The following is a 17,230-nucleotide window of genomic DNA, read 5'->3' as shown; positions in this document are numbered from 1 at the left end:
AATAGAAGAAGAAGAAAAAAGAACATGCTACTATTCCCTCGTGTGGCTCTTCTTTGGTTTTGTGCAAATCAGTCAAAGTTGTATATCATGTGGCCTATGTGTGTAATGAACTCATAGCGGTGCAATATCTGGCGACATCGCTCACAGTCTAGAAATACATCTAATTATATTCCGCACATGGAATATTAAATGTTCCGAATTTGAAGTGAAAACGGTTACTTTGGATTTATTCATTTTACAAATCTTCCCTTATTTGGGTTAACGATCCCCCAGGTTTCGCTTTTCCCTTATTCTATATTCTGTTAATACAAATTGAAGTCCATAGTGACTTTTCGGGCAACCAGCGTCTCTGTAGACCCGTTTCCACATCACTTGGCTTTCCTTTGACCTTGGGAGAGGTTTCAACCATCTTTGAGCCTCACGCTGCAGCTGGCAGAATAACAAACAGATCTTTAAGCGGGAGGTGTGAGCTTATTAGCCGTTTGATAAGTAGGACTGACACCCAGGCTTATGGCTGGCGAAATACACGCACCGGCCTCAACATTTTGGTACGCCTACGTAATCTAATGAGTAATCTAGTACAAGAGATTAACATGTTTATCATGTGTTTATGATTGTGCTTGTAGTGGTGTAGAGCTGAATCACAAGTGTAGGAATTTTGATTTTCATTGTGGGCCCCATTTCATTTATGATGTCCTCTATTATTACTAAAAACAATATAAAAACACTATATAATGAATTAGATTTCTATACATTTACAAGACTTCAATTTTTTATTGGTATGGGAAAATATTAACTGCTGTCTAGTTTATGTTAAAGTCCTTAGTCCCGTAATGTAAAAATACAACGATATTGATTTTAATACACCACAAAACAAGCGTGCCAATGTTGAATAAGAAAAAAAAAAAAGCCACGTGTATATATATAAAAAAATTAGGCTTCAAAAACAACCAAACAAACAAGCACTTCTCTTAGCTCGCTGCTAAATGCGCTAAAACTGTGCAGCGCTCAACCGTTAATCAAATACGTTCATACTTCTAGCATGTTTCTTATTCCTACGCATCCCTATATGTTTGAGCCACAAAAAATATAGGCTATCTACTTCAAATCCAAGGTGGCTGGAATATATCCCACTGGGTCGTTGCGGGGCTGTTCCATGCTGGTGACGAGCGGTGCTAGCCACCAGCTAGCTCACAGGCTAACAGGTGGAAACCGCGGACTCTTCCAATACATCGCCGCAACACTTGGTGTCGTGTCAGTGTTTGTGTCCACACCTAACAGAGACACTTCAGGGAAAGTGAACCGTTTATTAAACACGGCGGCATGTTAGTCAGTAGGCATATGTGGCACACACGACATGACAGACAATTAAGCACATGTCACGTGGTAGTAGATAAATAAATGTAAATACTGGCAAATTACAGAAGCATCATAACACAAAATACAAAACACTTGGAAATTCTAATGACACAAAGCTTAGTTTGTACATTTTATCCAGGAAAGATGCATTTTTTTCAAGGTGTAGGCATGTGGTAGCTAGCTAGCTAGCTAACTACACACTGTAGTAGAGGTTTAATTGTCAACTGATTTTTAACAAAACTGATTAAGTTGTTATCATGATTAGTCTCAGGGTGTTCTCAATGCAGATATTTTAAAGAGGAAAAACATTTTATTGAAAACATCTGACAAAATTGAGCTATCATCATCATCATCATCATCATCAGCTGTCAAAAGATTTCCTCTCCAATATCCTTCATGGGTTTTACAGCTCAGACATTCGTAACATGTAAAGCTCTACATCACAACATGAGATCAGACTCATTTGGGTCATTAAAGAGAAATATTTCCTGCCTTGCCCCAGACATGCCCACACAGACACACGCACACAAGCTCGCATCACACACACACACACGCACGCACGCGCCAGATGAAAGCATCTTTCACCCAACGCAGCTAAAACCGTTACCCTCTCTCTCTCTCCGTTTGAAGGCGAAGCTAAATAAATGTCATTAATTCAAAATGGGATACACAAATCATTAAATCACGATACAAGGGGCCTGTTTTTTGGGGGATTTCATGGCAACAACAATGCTTTTATATCCGGAGGGGAAGCAACACACACCGTGCAGCGCTGACCTAATGAGGCCGACTAAAACATCGCTACGAACAAGAAAACGCCATCACTTTCAATTTCACTCACGAGCAACTATAAAAGTGAAGAACTTCCTAAAACCAGAATAAAGGAAATATAGCGTCTGATATTATGTGGTATACAGGCATTTTTTTTTTTTTTTTGTAAAGCAACTTTGTGAAATGTATCTCCTATACTGTAGGTTAATAATTTACATTTAATTAAAAATTCGATCATCCTTTATTAGATTTTACTTAACATTTAGCATTCGTTATATTACAGTACACACCAAAAACTTGTATGTCAAATTTACTTTTTACATTAAAATTTTAGTGCTTTTCCTCTGTGGATGAATAAAGTATCGATCTATCTATAAACTCCAAATTAATATATGAATATTAGTAAACTCACTGAAATCATGCAGAATAACCAATTTGGAAGTTTCATACAGTAGAAATAAAAGGTATACACACCTTGTTCAAATAATCACATTAATGGTGGAATTTTTTTTATATGATTTCTCCAGGTTGCATTTTTTTTTATATCATAAAAACTTGGCATTTGTACAGGGGTGTGTAGACTTTTTATATAGTCCATTCTAATTCCTAATTTAATCGGAGTGTCTCATAAACCCAACAGAGCATACATATATTTTTTTTTAATAAAATGTTGTTGCTACATTATGATTATTACACAAAAATCTGTGTGACTTTAAATTGTGATAACCTGACACGATCTCCTAACGTAGCCTCCGGTGTCGGAATGTGGAACCTATGTTACAGTGTCTAGTTCACTAAAGAAAGAGGATTTCTGTTTTTTTGTCACAAGACATAAGAAATCTGGAAAGGCTGATAAGCAAACCCAACAGTAACCTTAAGTGGCCCCTGGACTCAGTGAAGCGGAGCAGGATGACTCCCGCCCAACTGTATCTATAGATCTAGTCATTTTACACATTGTGGCAAAATGTCACTTCTTTGTTGGCCTATGAAAAGATATAATAAAATATTTACAAAAAAATTGAGGGGGATACTCAATTTTGTGAGTTTTTGTATGGGTATGTATTAATCGTGTGCATTTGCAAGGCTAATAAAATAATCATTCTATTCTATTGTAATAGACAGATTTTTTATTATTATTATTTATGGGGCGCTTATTTTAATCTTCAATATACAGTCGATGTGCAAGTAATATTTTATTTGGGGATAATATAAACTTGTGTCGTGATTGTAGTATTACATGTCGTGCCGGGTGCATGAAGCGTATGTGATGAATGAATATTGTCTGTGTCAAATTTAAAAGTGACAGACGGTTCGTTCGTCTCTGGGGTTCCGTTGACTGTAGTGTCTAGTTCACTAAAGAAAGAGGATTTCTGTTTTTGCCACAAGACACAAGAAATCTGGAAAGGCTGATAAGCAAACCCAACAGTAACCTTAAGTGGCCCCTGAACTCAGTGAAGGGGCCACTTAAGGTTACTGTTGGATGCCTACCCCCTCCCCCCCCCCCCCCCAATCCCATGTCACATGCAGCAAGTTTTTATAAAATCGCCTCTTCGGCCAACACTGGTTTTCTTGTCAAAGGAATTTCACAATATAACTTGCCACGCAAACATTGAGCTCATTTCATTTGAAGGTTGCACATGAATTCAAAGACAATTAAGAGAATAATTCTACTCATTTTTGCTCATTTTGAAGATTACGATGCCTCCGACTGTATGTTTGACACATTCACTGAAAAACACAAACACGTCCACAAGTTGAAACGTCGCTGTGTTTTTTTTTTTTTTTTTCATGGCGTGTTCAAAGAGTGGCAAAAGTTGAGGACAATAAATTGCGAGAGGGCTGACGATGATGAAAGCGTGGCGTAACTCTCACTAACTTGCGTGCGCTTGGCATGCGGCATCCACTTTTCTGACTTCTCCTGCCATCTTACACAAAGCAATAAAGAACCGTATCTCGGGCCTAAGCAACAGTTACTACATCGTTTAACAGATTGTTGGAATGTATTCCTATTTTTTTTTTTTTTTTTTTATATATATACCTCTTGCCTTTTCTTTAAGATGCTTAAGTGCTGCCGTGAATGGCACCTTAGTTTTCTCTCAAGATGAGCAAACAGGAAGCTCTCGGAGGACCAATTATTGCAGACGGGCAAGGCAGTCAGCGATTTTCCTGGGAGACTCAGACGTACTACCGATTTAAATTTAGTCTCCATTACCAACGCATTTATCTCAATTGCGTCAGGTTTCTACAAATCTCGTACTAGATACCCCGCAGTGGACGTAACGCTTGAACTGCTCGCATCTAAATAAAGTGGGACTAGGTTGGAGATTAACTTGGACGTTGAGGATTTAGTTTTTAGACACTTTGGTTATGATGTTTTTTTAAAAAGACCGTATGAATAATTTAACTCCATCTGTATTCCAAAGACGTGTTTCATTCCAAGCCGCGGTGGGTCATGTGACTGTGTGCAATCAACTCTAGTGAGACAACTCCATTTGCTTAACACCAATCAATACACAGACCTGCCAGAGTAACTACAAGCTAAATGCAACCTGTCAATGTGGCCAATATGCAAATTGCGGCAAAAATGTGTGTGTGGGGGGGGGGGGGGGTGGGGGGGGGCTATTGGTTTTGGCAAAGTGATAATTGCACAGCGATGCAACTCAGCAAATGAGACGGTTGGGAGGGGAGGAGCGGAAACTGAGGTGAGGTGGATGACAAACACCATGTAGAGACAGGAATGCAAATCCCATGGCAACAGCAACCAGAAAACAAGTCGAAAATAGGGGCAGTGTCCACTATTACTATAGCAACAGAGGAAATTGGATTTGCTGAATGGGGGAAAAAACAAACGGCAATCACATAATTCCTGTGAATGACTGTCACTTTTAATGTCTACTAAATACATCAGCCTTGTTTGTGAAAGCCCTCAATGTGTATTTTGCTACATTGTAAATCAATATTATATTCTAAAATAAAATGATTGATTAAAATTTTTGAATAAATACAGCAACTGTGATATAAATAATAATTCAAGAACACAAGAATCAATTATAGCAAAAGGAGTATAATAAGTGACAGTATTATTAATTTTGCTCAGTCGACCTATACTTAGTGTTTACTAATTGGTTAGTCTGGATAAACACAAACAAGTGAAAGCTTTCCCCGGATTAAAAATCTCAGCCACCGGTTTGTTTACGCGAGCCATGTGCACTCGCTGCACTCAGGAAGATAAAGACAACCCGATCCTTCGCCTTGCTACCTGCGACCAATCACAATTTACACACGGACCAATCCAACCAATCACGGTACAGTAGCTCGGCCACGCGCGGCCAATAGGCGCCGAGCACGGACCACTGATGCAAGAGAGATGCAACAGCTTTCCCACTTTTTTTTTTTTAACACATCAACAAAGTGTTGTAGAAGTTTGAAGCGATAATGGCTACTTTAAAAGAATAACACCCAGCGTTAATACGTAAAATGTGGTCTCGAATCGAGCTCATGGTTGTGATCTCGCGAGCCTTGTTTCCAATTATCCCGGAAGTGGAGGTGAACACGACAACACGCAGCAAAAATAGCAAATAAAATATTAACAATAGTGATAAACAGAGTCAAATTAATATCACTGCCATGGGTTTTCAATGATGACATGTTTGCTGTCAACTTTAACACAAAATGAATTAATGACTTCCGCCTCGCCAGCTTAGATATTACTGACGTACTAAATGTGGCTGAATACATTGCGAACGATTTTATGTATCATTCAATAAGCTGCTAGTGTTATTTTGGCCAAAAGCCACACGCAATTGGTCGGTTGAGCATGTTGTATAGGACGCGGAGGAGGCGGGTGGCTCGTGGATACAGAGTCTCGTAGAGGTGACGTCATTGGTTGCTAGGTGAAAGTGACCGTGATGGTTTTACACTAAGATGCTGCTGCTCAGTTTACTACTCGACCGCCACGCTGCAACAAGCACTTCTACGTCCTCGTCTGCGCCAAGCTGACACAATGGCTTTTTGAATTTTACAATAAGTTATAACCTAGAAGACGCCGTGCTTTGCTTTGGCAACGCACCACCAAGCTCTCTAAACAATTTCTCCGCAAGAATGGAGTAAGTAACGCGCAGTTTGCCTGCTTTATTGTAACTTTTTAATAATGCGCTCCTGTCTCGTACAAGTGTATCGCGTTGCTTTTTATATAGTTTACATTGCTTTTATATCGATTTCCTGTTTGATACCGCCACAATTATATACGTGCGTCTAAAAAAAAATATTGTTACTAGTTTACTAGTTAAGCTTTATCAAATGGTTGCCATTCAAACAGCTGAAATGCTTAAGTGATTAATTTGAAATGACTCAGGAGTGGCTTTAATCCAATTTAAAGATCATCTCACTCCTTGTATGTGGCTCACTCAAGAGAGTTCCTTGGCAACCGTTAGGCCCTTGACAGCCTCACAGTTCCCAGGTGGCTTTAGGATGTCATGTGTCAAGTGCATGTTGGGTAAAGAAGCCCACGGGACGGCGCTCACATACTGCTTTTCATGATTTTTAATCTCCATCCACTTGGATGATATCCACGCCGGCCCCTGTTTCTCAAAAATGTTGGGTCCTTCGCCCTGCTCTAGGTTTCACTATGCCCGCCCAGCCCTGCTCTGTGTGGTCCAGCTGTCAGACCCCGCCTGCTCCCAGCACATGCCCCGACTTGGCCTGAACCGAAGCGCCGATGGACGCAATGACGATGGCGACACCGGCTCCTGTTTGGAAGACGCTTCGTGCGTGCCCGGCAGACCCCCTCGCTCTCTCTCACCCACAGGCTAACCTCAGCCAATCACAGGGGTGCAGGGGGGAGGTGTCAGAGGGGAGTCAGCGCTTAATTGGTGAGTTGCACTAAGTGGGCTTTTTCATATGTTGCCACATCTCAGGTGGGCTCGGCACTGCAGCACATCCTTCCTTGCCAGACAGTAAGTCTCAAACTTGCTTTGCCCATCGTCAAGTTTGCTGTATTTTTTATGGAATATTTGCGTCGGCGTATGTTTCCGGCGTATTTACATTTGGATATGATCGCTTGTCAACAGGTGATGTTCTCACCGACTGGATGACGGAAGAAGTGGACTTCTCCTCGTACCTCCCGAACCCTCCCTCCCCTCCTTCCTCCACCAATGCCTCCCTTCCCCCGTCACCCCTTCGCAATGATATCCAGGTGCCCTCCGACTTAGAGGTTATGACCTCTCTGCTGCAAGAGGAACTAGCCCAGCTGGAAGACTACTTCCTGTCCGAGCCCCTGCCAGAGAAAGGTCCCAGGCTGGGAAAATGCGACCGGGGTCCGTTCCTGGCGGCGCCTCAGCCGTTTGGCCAGCTGCCCTACGCGTCCTACGCCGCACCCAACCCATCGGAATCCAGCCCATTTCTTCTCACCCTGGCGAGCGGAGAACTGGACTTGCTGGGCGTGTGCGGCGGGCCGGTAGGGCGCCCCAAAATCCCCAGGCACGCCCCGTATAGCTGCGCTCGCCCCAGCCCGTGCGCTAGGAAAAGAATCCCAGATGGCGCGAGGTCAAGTGAAAGTTACGACGACAGTTCAAGTTCCAAAGCGAGCAACTCAGGTAACCCGTCGCTCGGTTATTGCTGCGTGGAAGAGGAGCAGTTCGTCGGCAAAGGTTACTGCCTGGGCAGTGCGGCGGAGCTGCGGAAATGTGCCATCCTCGCCAAAGAAGAAAAAAACTGCTGCTTCAATCACAACGCAAAGGTCGGCGCCGCCGGATTCCATTTTGGCGCATCACTCGACGACTCGCCGAAGAAAGAAGATCTGTTGATGTACAGCATGCGGGAGGTGAGCGGCGGCAGCGCAAACGGCGAGGTGCGCACCAGCATCAAAAGTGGCACGGAGGTGACAAAAGCCGGCGTTTCTTGGAAAGCCCAGACCAGTGACAGCTGTTTTCTTTCGGGAACACCCCAGTCCGAGACCTATCACGGCTTCTTCACCGAGCAGGTCAAAGCGGAGAATCTGCAGATAGGGCAGCACGACTTGCACTGTCATTTCCTGGAGGATCCGGGTCCAGAGTGTCTTTTGATGACGAGGGACAGTCCGAATTTGGAATCTTTTGATGTCGCCGAAGGCGGAGGAGAGTGCAAACGGAAGAAGAGAGATCAGAACAAAACAGCCGCTCATCGGTAAACGACCGGCGCTTCCTGACGCAATCATTTGGTGCTTGAAAGTCATCATGTAATCTTTCATTTTTATTGATGCAGGTACCGCCAAAGAAAAAGGGCGGAGTTAGATTCTTTGGAAGAACAGCTGCAATGCCTGGAAGGGAGGAACCGCGAGCTGCGCGACAAGGCGGAGTCTGTCGAGCGTGAGATCCAGTACGTCAAAGACCTCCTGATCGAAGTTTACAAGGCCAGAAGCCAAAGGCTAAAGCAGGACACATCAGGATAACCCCAAAGTCCCGCCAAGAAGTCACAACAGGGAAGTTGTGGAGCTTTTAATGGCATTTTGATTGTCCAGGTTGAATGTCGCTTTATTTTTAATACGCAATGCATGTTTAAAAAAAAAAAAAAAACATCACTAAGTGATGACTACATTGCTTTCAACACTCCATCCACTCGAGGCTGGCAATGCTGTAATGACAATCATTGTGTCATGAAAATACTTTGTGAATCTCATATTTAGAATAGGGATACGCATAAAAAAAACAAAAAAAAACATGGTTGATTACACGGGTTAAGATTTTACTAGCCTTACATTAGAATTGATGTCAACGGTGAATCTTTTTTTCCCTGTTCACTTTTTTTTAAACAATGTTCTGTAGAAAAGCTAAATGTTGTCAATTACACGTGGAACTCGTTTTCTTCATTTCAAACTTAAAACATTTTTACTGCTCTCTTTTAAATTATATTTGACTAGCAATAGTTACAAACTAATGATCAAACTAGAATAATTGTTTCAGAATATTGACATAAATGGCAATAATATTCATCAGCTAAACATATAATGTAGTATACTTTTTAATGTTTAATATTAATTCATAGTCTTAATTTTATTTTATTTAAATTGTAAAAACATTTTTTAAAGGTTAGAGGGCATTGATTGACTTCAGCTTTGATGCACTTTTTCCTGTTTTGGTTAAATTTTTGATTTTACCGATTCTAGTTCCGATTAATGTATTGTGAAGACATTGTCATATATTTGGCATTTTTTTCCTCAGTCATTTGACAAAAGCATAAAATATACTCATACAGCTCAGGATATACAATTTGCTATCCAATAAACCATATTGTCCTCTGTAAATGGCAGAAGAGCAAAACATTCATGCGTCTTCCAAGTGACTTTAGAAACGTAGTTATTGTAACTACACTTTCGTTGCATGTCTTTCTGAAAGAAAGAAAAAAAAAAAGTAGATTTGGGGATGAATCGAGATTCTTATTAACGCAATATGTCTCACGAGCCTCAGGCTAATTGCACTAATTTATACAAACTTTTATATGTTGAGCGAATAGAGTGTAATGGGCCTCGCTTTGTAGCAAATTAACTGAGAAAAGCCTCATTAGATAGTTTGTTAATGCTGCGCCTGAATGATTAACTTTTGATTTCCACTGCTGGCAGAATTCTTTGATTCCGACTGGGCATGTTTTTCCTATGCATTTATTTCGAAGACAATCTTGAATATAAGCTCTGTTATTATTTATTCAAATTACATGAGACAAAATCCCATGACTTTGCAAGTCAAGTGGTAGCTGAAAACAAGCATCAACAACGTCAAAAGTCACAGGATAACGCATTAGACCTCAAATGTTCTTATTTAAATTCCATTTCAACATCAAACCGATGCATCATTTACTTTGTTGAAAATAAAAGTGTGGCGTTGGAAGTCCTGTGTGTGTGTATGCATTTCTTTTACAAGGTGAACTACAACGTTTCATTTAGAAGAATTGCAAACATAATGAGTCCATTGAAAATATTTTTGCATGATTTGAAGTCCTGGTCCACCGACAAGGGCTCAATATTGTTGATGTTTCACAAATTATCAACATGCATAAAGAAACAGACAAGCATTCACACTCACCTTTATACTGTTATCATGAGTTCGACCTGAACACCAAGAGTGACACGACGTACCCAAATAAAACGTTTTTTTTTCTTCCATTCACATTAGGTTGCAGAATGATGGTTTGTATTTAAAATAAATAAATAATAATCTACGATGTTGAAATGCATCTAGGATATTACCCAATTTGCTGTCATTAGTAGTACAATATTGCATTACATTGCATAAACATTGCAATATGACTGACTCGGTCTTTTTCTAGGAGATAAAAGAAAAAAAGGTTACGGTCTTTTTCTCGGAGATAAAAGAAAAAAAGGTTATGTCTTATCTGTATGGAGCAACCTAATAAGAGGAAGATAGTCACATTGTAGAGGCGCACGCTGGGCCTGAAGTAGTTGTCCTCTGGCGTCCAGTGAGACGAGGACCTTACAATAAAGAAGTACAATTAGACACAATATGCAACCATCATTAAAACAAACGTCATCCTTACCTGTTGTAAGGCATCCTGCTGGATGTACAAACTTAAAGTTGCGATGGCGGCTTCTCTGACTACGTTGTGGGAATCTGTACATGCGGCTCTCACAAGTCGCCCGGACACGCTTTCTTCCAGCAGCTCGGGTATGGCGCCTTGAACATGAAGCAGATTTCCCAGAGCGACACAGGCATGGTGACGAGTGTGGGCGTTAGGGTCAGAGGTCAGTGACGCCAGTGCGGCCGCCGTCGCCCTGGCTTCTTCTAGCCATAGTCCCGCAGTCTCATCACTTGAACCCTTGTGTGTATCATTGCCCTTCACTTTGAACCACTCTGTGTTCCATCCCGCCCCCACCGCAATATAACCCAACCATTTCCCGACGGCCAAGCAAGCCGCCTGCCGCACGTGCGCGTTAGAATCCTCAAGAAGGTCGATCATGCGTTTAAAAATGTCAAGTTGTAAATTGGGCAACCTGAATGGGTACAAATTTCCCAAAACTTTGCACGTGGCGGCCCTGATCGGGCCATAAGCGTGAGCGAGCGCCCGGCGCCACACGGACGGGTCGAGCTGGAGCTGGACGCGACCAGCGTGAGGGCAAAAACGGGCGATGAGGTATAACAGAGACAGGAGTTCTACGGCAGAGTCCCCCAGCTCATCCGGCTGCAGCAAATCAGAGAGCAAAGCACTGGCGGTTCTGGTCGGTGTCAGCTGACCCAATTGCGTGGGTGCCGGTGCAGAGAAAAAGCCACGGGCAGCTTTGCTGAGATGGACAACGAAGCCTTGGCGGTCGCGCAGCAGCAAGCGGCGCAGAAGTGACAGTGGCAGCTCCACTAATGAAGCAGGAAGGCTTTGAATCACCTGCCAAAGAATGAAACAAAAAGGAAGGCTTCAAAATTACCACGGATCAAAAAGAAAACTACAAATAATGGTGTGAAATACCCAAACAATAATATGCAAGATTATTTCGCAAATGTTGCATCACTGAATTTTGTTTGACGTCCAAATTCGAGCATCGCCGTATTGGTGCTTTGACTCAAGTGAGATTTTAATGAGGTCCAAAATTTGGCATCTCTTATGATATGAAAAACAATGTTCACATTTGAAGATGGGCACTGTTGTGGCGCTCTTTATTTTTGTTGTTGTTTTGTTCCAACATCAGGAACGTACTAACCCGTAGAAGGCCTTCAACAACACCGCAGCTGTCGTACAGCTGCAAAATCCTCGAAATGGTGTGTGAATTCAAATCCAATGCAAATGGAAGGCACAGGAAGTGGCAGCTCAATTCAATGAAGCTCTCGCGGCTCAAATCCTCATCAAATGGACCTGAATGGCTTTCAGCAAATAGAGAACTGTGGGGGGTAAAAAAATAAAAAAAATTAAAAAGCGCATAAGTAAGCCACATACACATTTGGAAACAACCCCACCCCCCAAAAAATAAAATAATAATAATAATAATTAATTTATATATAGTGAGGCTCTATGCTGGCAAAAATTGTAACTTGAACAGAAGAAATCTGAATTCAAATCATCAACACTAACCATTCAGAGCTCAGCAGCCAGCCAAGTGCGTGGACAAATGTTGATTTGCTCTCAGTGAACAGTGAAATATATGAATACGGATCCTTAGAGAAGACCAACAATGAGACGGACATAAGAAAATACAACCCTGAAAGAAGAAGAACATGGAAAATGAATACATTATTTTTCATGCGAAGTTTGTTTTCATTAATAATGCGTGTTTACCATTTGTTGAACAGAAGCTTATGTCAGGCTTTGTCGTTGCCAATGCAGTGCCAATCCCTTCCCAGATGTGGTTAAACACGAGTGCATCCCAACATAAAGAGCCATCGTCATGCTATGAGGAAGACAAAAAACGGACGAAAAGAGCAAACGTTTCCAAGGAAACGTGTTGAATTATACCAATGAACGCTTTAAAAATCCAATGTAGTCATCGACTATTTCTCTTGATGGCATCTCAGAAATCACTATTTATTGGCTGACCTCAGAAAGTGTGTGCAATAGTAAGGCAAGGAGGCCATCACAAAGTCCCCAGCCGGGTGGTAATGGAAGTTGGAACTGGTGAGGTAGAAAAAGTGAAAGTCAGACAAACCATCACCAAAAAAAAAAAAAAAAAAGTTGAAAAGATCGAGTACCTGACGTGAACCAGAGACAAGTTCTTTCAGCAAGGAAATGAGCCTATTCACATCAGCTTTAACAGCAATCTCATGCTGGCTAAACAGAAATAAAATACCTGCAGCCAGAGGCTTTAAGAGAAAAGACGACATCATCAACAAAAAATGTACAAAAATTACACAACAATATTTTTTCCCCTCTTTACTATATATTTCACTGAGTACTTACAGCTAAGGGATTGAATTCTGCTCGATGAAGAATCATCACGAAGGGCTTGAGGAATTGTTCAGGTCTACATGCAAAAACAATGAATGAGCTCATGTGCAGTGGATATAAAAAGTCTACACACCCCTGTTCAAATGTCAGTTTTTTCTGATAATCAAGATTTCAGTATCTTAAATTTTACTTCCAATCTAGAAAACATACAAAAAAAAAAGTCTTATTAATGGCGGATTAAAAAAAAAAAAAAAAAAAAAAGATTTATCCTGCTCATTTTATTTAGATCACCAAAACCTGACATTTAAACAGGGGTGTGTAGACTTTCCCTATCAACTGTGGGCACTCAGTGGGAAGGAAAATGAATGCTCGAACCTGTCGTCTGCTCTCAACCCGCCATTGTTCTTCTCCCAGTAGATCATCAGCACAACAATCATTTCTCCAAGTGTTATCAGACCGCACGGTTGCTGCACAGTAAAAAAGATTGGACAATAGTTTTGATGATCAGAAATAAGAAAACGAGATCCAGAATATGTTTCTCGTTCCCACCTTGATCAAATGTGAACTTTCCACTGAGTCGTGAACCAAGTCAATGAGGAGACGCGGCAATCCAAGTTCACTGCCAATGTGGTTCCTTGTGGCAAGGTCAGAGGTCAGAATCAGGTTGTGTAGGACTTTCAGTGGAAGGTGAATGGACGGCATGTCTTGCAGGACACCATCACCGAGCTTACCACAGAACAAGACACGTTTTGAGAAGTTTTGACTCCAAACAGAATTAAATTTACACTTAGAAGAGAGCAAAAATATTGAGAGTAAATTTGACTCAAAGTACTTTTTACTGTGTATGAGAGAAGTAGCCTATCCCATGACTAAAACCTAGAGAAAAAAAAAATCGCTCAGAAATTCTAAGTACATTTTACTAATTTGTTTAAAAAAAAAAGTTACACAAGGGTTGAGGAACAAACTCACAATTGTCAGCTTGGGAGACTGCCACTCTACCACCTGAGCTATGCCACTCCTACGGTTTGCTAATATCCAAAAGGAGATGTTGGTCTCTTGGAGTTCCGAAGATTCCAGCTGACGAGCCTGAAGTGGTGGGTTTGTATCCCCCTAAAATTTAGTAAAAATCTCTCCTTGCAAAATTTACTTAGTATTTCTGAGTGAAAAATATTGAATCGTTTTTTTTTCATGGCATAGGCAATTTCTCACATACACAGTAAATATATTTTGAGTAAAATTGACTCTGAATGTTTGACTCTCTTCCAAGTGTAAACTTGACTCTGTTTAGAGCGGGACCAAATAAGAGTCCCACTTTTAACTCTACAAAAATTTCCTGTAAATGTGACATTTCATGTTTAGTGAATTACCTGTTGCTTAAACACTAAAATGCTGGACTTCAATTTCACAATAATAGTGCCGTAGTTTAGTGAGTGTTGCGTTTGTCGGCTTGGATCGGACTCCTCAACAAGCTTCGACCAAAAATCCTCACTGGCAACTGTCTGAAAGAACACGTTTTAATTGACAATTCAGACCTATTGTTTATTTTATTTATTTAATTGGCAGAGATAGAAATGGATATGAATAAATAAACTTACGATGGAACCTGATATATTTGCAGCGTCTTCATGTTTGTTTTTGAGCGTCCTTTGGTATAATCGTGGCCCGACCTCTATTGAGGGGAACTCGCGTTCATAGTCCTGACTGATTGGACCCCTGCAGAAACAGTGAGCACAGCACACATTTTATTTATTTATTTATTTATTTATTTATTTTTCAGCACACATTTCTAGTATGCCGCAATCTTGTATAATACACATATTTCATAAAGACCTTTTTTGCAGAGTGGATCTCACGCCACTGTGATTCCTTGGAGATGCACTCGGGGGCGCTTTCCAACATGAAGAAGTATCTCGAGAACTGCCCTCTTCACTTTCCAGTCCATCCATCATATCCTGTAAATAAAGTCAGATCAAGTCGAAGGTAGTAATATGCAATGTCATCATTTTTTTTTTTTATAATAATAAAAATGTGCTTACTGTAGCACTGTGAGCTGGTTTCTCTTTGTTTCTTCTGCTTCTCTGTTCCTTGACTCCTCTCAATATTTTGCTCTCGCCAGAGTTTAGCGACGTCTTTTCGGCCATTTGTTTCAATTTCAGTGCCAGCATGTCTGGGTCAGGCGTGACCGTCAAAGGACTGAAAACACCCGTGTCTGGAATCACTGCCAACACATCACTTGATTAAGTACATACTGTATTATGAAGTACAATATGCAGTGTTAAAACATTTCCACGTTGTCACCTTGAACACCATCGGCCACAAAAGGATGATGCAGGAGGTCAGGCCATGACAGTCGCTTCTGAGGGTCTTTGGTTAACAAACCTTTCAGAAAACTCTGAAAAAAAAAAAAAAAAATTATATCAAAATTCATTCTACATTGACAGGATAAATAAAGCTGTAGGACCATGCATGTGCTGCTCATAGCGTCTGGCCATTTGATGGAGTCGTTCACAATGAGCTGCACCAAGTGGAAGATGGAATTGGTGTAAAATGGCGGCATCCCGGTGTGGAGTTCATAAAGAATGCAGCCCAGTGACCAGAGGTCAGAAGTGTGGTCATAAGGCTTCTCTGCCACTAACTCGGGGGACATATACAGGGGTGTTCCTTTGATAGAAGTCAGCACCATCGTGGAGACGCTCATTGACCGAGCAAATCTAAAAAAAAAAGAAAAGAAAAAAAGAATTGCGTCACATTCATTTTATGCAAATTACATCTCGCCATCGTGTCAAAAAAATGTTCGTACCCAAAGTCACATAGTTTCACCACACCATTTTTATCAAAGAGGATATTTTGTGGTTTCATGTCTCGATGCAGGATGCGGCGGGAGTGCAAATAATACAGAGCTGAGACTAACTGGCAGGCAATCTCACAAACCTTGAAGAAGAAAATTAAATAAATGTTAAAAAAAATTGAAATTGTGCTACAGTACGTGTAGGATACTTGTACCTGACTTTCTGGTAAACTCCCATCATCTTCAATAATCTGGAACAGTTGGCCCTCTGCATACTCAGTCACGACAACAACCTATTAGAGCAGGCAAGTTATGGTCATTTGATAGTTCAAGTGTTGCTTTTCCACTAGGGGGCAGAAGGTACAATCCACCTGTTGCAATTTATACGTCAGAATAATAGCTTCGCGTCAACTCAGGTGTAAAATACAGTATGAACAATTATGGCACAATAAAGGTTAGGAAACTTGCGTTGGTGGGGTAACAACACACCTCAGTTTCAGTTTCATAGCTGTCAAAAAGTTTCACAATGTTTGGGTGCTGAAGGTTACTCATGATTTCAATTTCCTTCTTTAGACTTTGCAGCTCTTTATTTGAGCGTCCCATCTTTGGCATAAACTTGAGAGCCACCACCTGGATGGACATGACAAAACTTAACAATGCTCATATTAAATCATGAAAAAAAAAAAGGGTTGTAAATCAAAACATCGAGAGCAACTTACTTGGCCTGTAAATTTCTTCATTCCTTTATGAACTCGACCAAACGAGCCCTCTCCCACCAGTTCTAAAACGTGATACGAATTCATATTGATTTAGCAGATGGGCTTAATTGGCCTGATGAAGGAACACTTCGCTGAGCAGTCGCTGGCCAAATGAAAACGTCAATGAAAGTATGCAGTATCTTATATTTAACGGGGAAAATGCAATAATGTCGACTATATATTATTGGCAGAAGGTGACGTTATCTTAGCGCGGGTACAGTTTGTATGTTTGACGCCGTCATTACTTGGGCACGATCAATTCAATACAAATAAAATGAAAAAAGTCCAGCTGCCGTGTCACAACAGCACTGACAAAAAAATTCAAATAGCGTTGTGTTTTATGTAATAAGATAGAAAATACGCGTAAAAAACGAAAATATGTGGTTTTATTTGAAATTAACTTTTATATAATATATATTAGATTAGTCTTTGACAAATAAAATCAGGCACTTTTATGGGCAGCCAATAATGGCGGGCCCTTAGATTAGCAACCGAGCGCGCGTTCCTAGCAACACACTCTAAAACTGTAAACAAATCCAGCGGGAGGGGCGGGCTAGTTTCGGGATACTATTTCCTGGATTAAAAAATATATACATATATTTTAATAAATTAACTTTGTACGCCCCGACTGGTACCTGTACATATATTTAAAGCAGTTTTCAAAAACATCCAACCTAATTTTTCATTAGAACAATGC

General features: G+C 40.9%; 2 protein-coding genes across 2 annotated transcripts; one reads left to right on the top strand and one right to left on the bottom strand.

Annotated features, from left to right (window-relative positions):
• Nucleotides 1-6,047: 6,047 nt before the first annotated feature.
• On the top strand, nt 6,048-9,989 carry atf5a (activating transcription factor 5a). The gene is made up of 4 exons (XM_086057841.1): nt 6,048-6,236; nt 6,750-7,001; nt 7,200-8,292; nt 8,371-9,989. The coding sequence occupies exons 2-4, from the start codon at nt 6,848-6,850 to the stop codon at nt 8,555-8,557; spliced, it is 1,434 nt and encodes a 477-aa protein (XP_085913967.1). The 5' UTR covers nt 6,048-6,236; nt 6,750-6,847; the 3' UTR covers nt 8,558-9,989.
• stk36 (serine/threonine kinase 36 (fused homolog, Drosophila)) lies at nt 9,934-16,767 on the bottom strand. The gene is made up of 20 exons (XM_086057840.1): nt 16,495-16,767; nt 16,265-16,405; nt 15,991-16,068; nt 15,788-15,918; nt 15,449-15,698; nt 15,286-15,379; nt 15,024-15,205; nt 14,818-14,939; nt 14,583-14,700; nt 14,355-14,486; nt 13,537-13,713; nt 13,363-13,454; nt 13,000-13,063; nt 12,792-12,902; nt 12,640-12,714; nt 12,382-12,493; nt 12,178-12,304; nt 11,810-11,987; nt 10,657-11,496; nt 9,934-10,591 (listed from the first exon to the last, which is right to left on the bottom strand). Exons 1-20 carry the CDS (start codon nt 16,576-16,578, stop codon nt 10,484-10,486), a joined length of 3,216 nt encoding a protein of 1,071 aa, XP_085913966.1. The 5' UTR covers nt 16,579-16,767; the 3' UTR covers nt 9,934-10,483.
• Between the last annotated feature and the right edge of the window lie 463 nt (nt 16,768-17,230).

This window comes from Leptonotus elevatus, chromosome 16 (assembly GCF_054856555.1).
Source record: "Leptonotus elevatus isolate MCC_2025b chromosome 16, RoL_Lele_1.0, whole genome shotgun sequence".
NCBI lineage: Eukaryota > Metazoa > Chordata > Actinopteri > Syngnathiformes > Syngnathidae > Leptonotus > Leptonotus elevatus.
This window is presented reverse-complemented; position numbering and strand designations above follow the sequence as displayed.

Bases quoted from the DNA above. Each gene is read 5' to 3' on its own strand.
- stk36 (XM_086057840.1), bottom strand. From the start codon at position 16,578: ATGAATTCGTATCACGTTTTAGAACTGGTGGGAGAGGGCTCGTTTGGT. The intron at 13,455-13,536 runs GTGGGAACGAGA...TTTACTGTGCAG, and splicing joins AAAGTTCACATTTGATCAAG to CAACCGTGCGGTCTGATAAC. The intron at 10,592-10,656 runs GTAAGGATGACG...CTTTATTGTAAG, and splicing joins AGCAGGATGCCTTACAACAG to GTCCTCGTCTCACTGGACGC.
- atf5a (XM_086057841.1), top strand. From the start codon at position 6,848: ATGGACGCAATGACGATGGCGACACCGGCTCCTGTTTGGAAGACGCTT. The intron at 7,002-7,199 runs GTGAGTTGCACT...GCTTGTCAACAG, and splicing joins GGGGAGTCAGCGCTTAATTG to GTGATGTTCTCACCGACTGG. The intron at 8,293-8,370 runs GTAAACGACCGG...TTATTGATGCAG, and splicing joins AACAAAACAGCCGCTCATCG to GTACCGCCAAAGAAAAAGGG.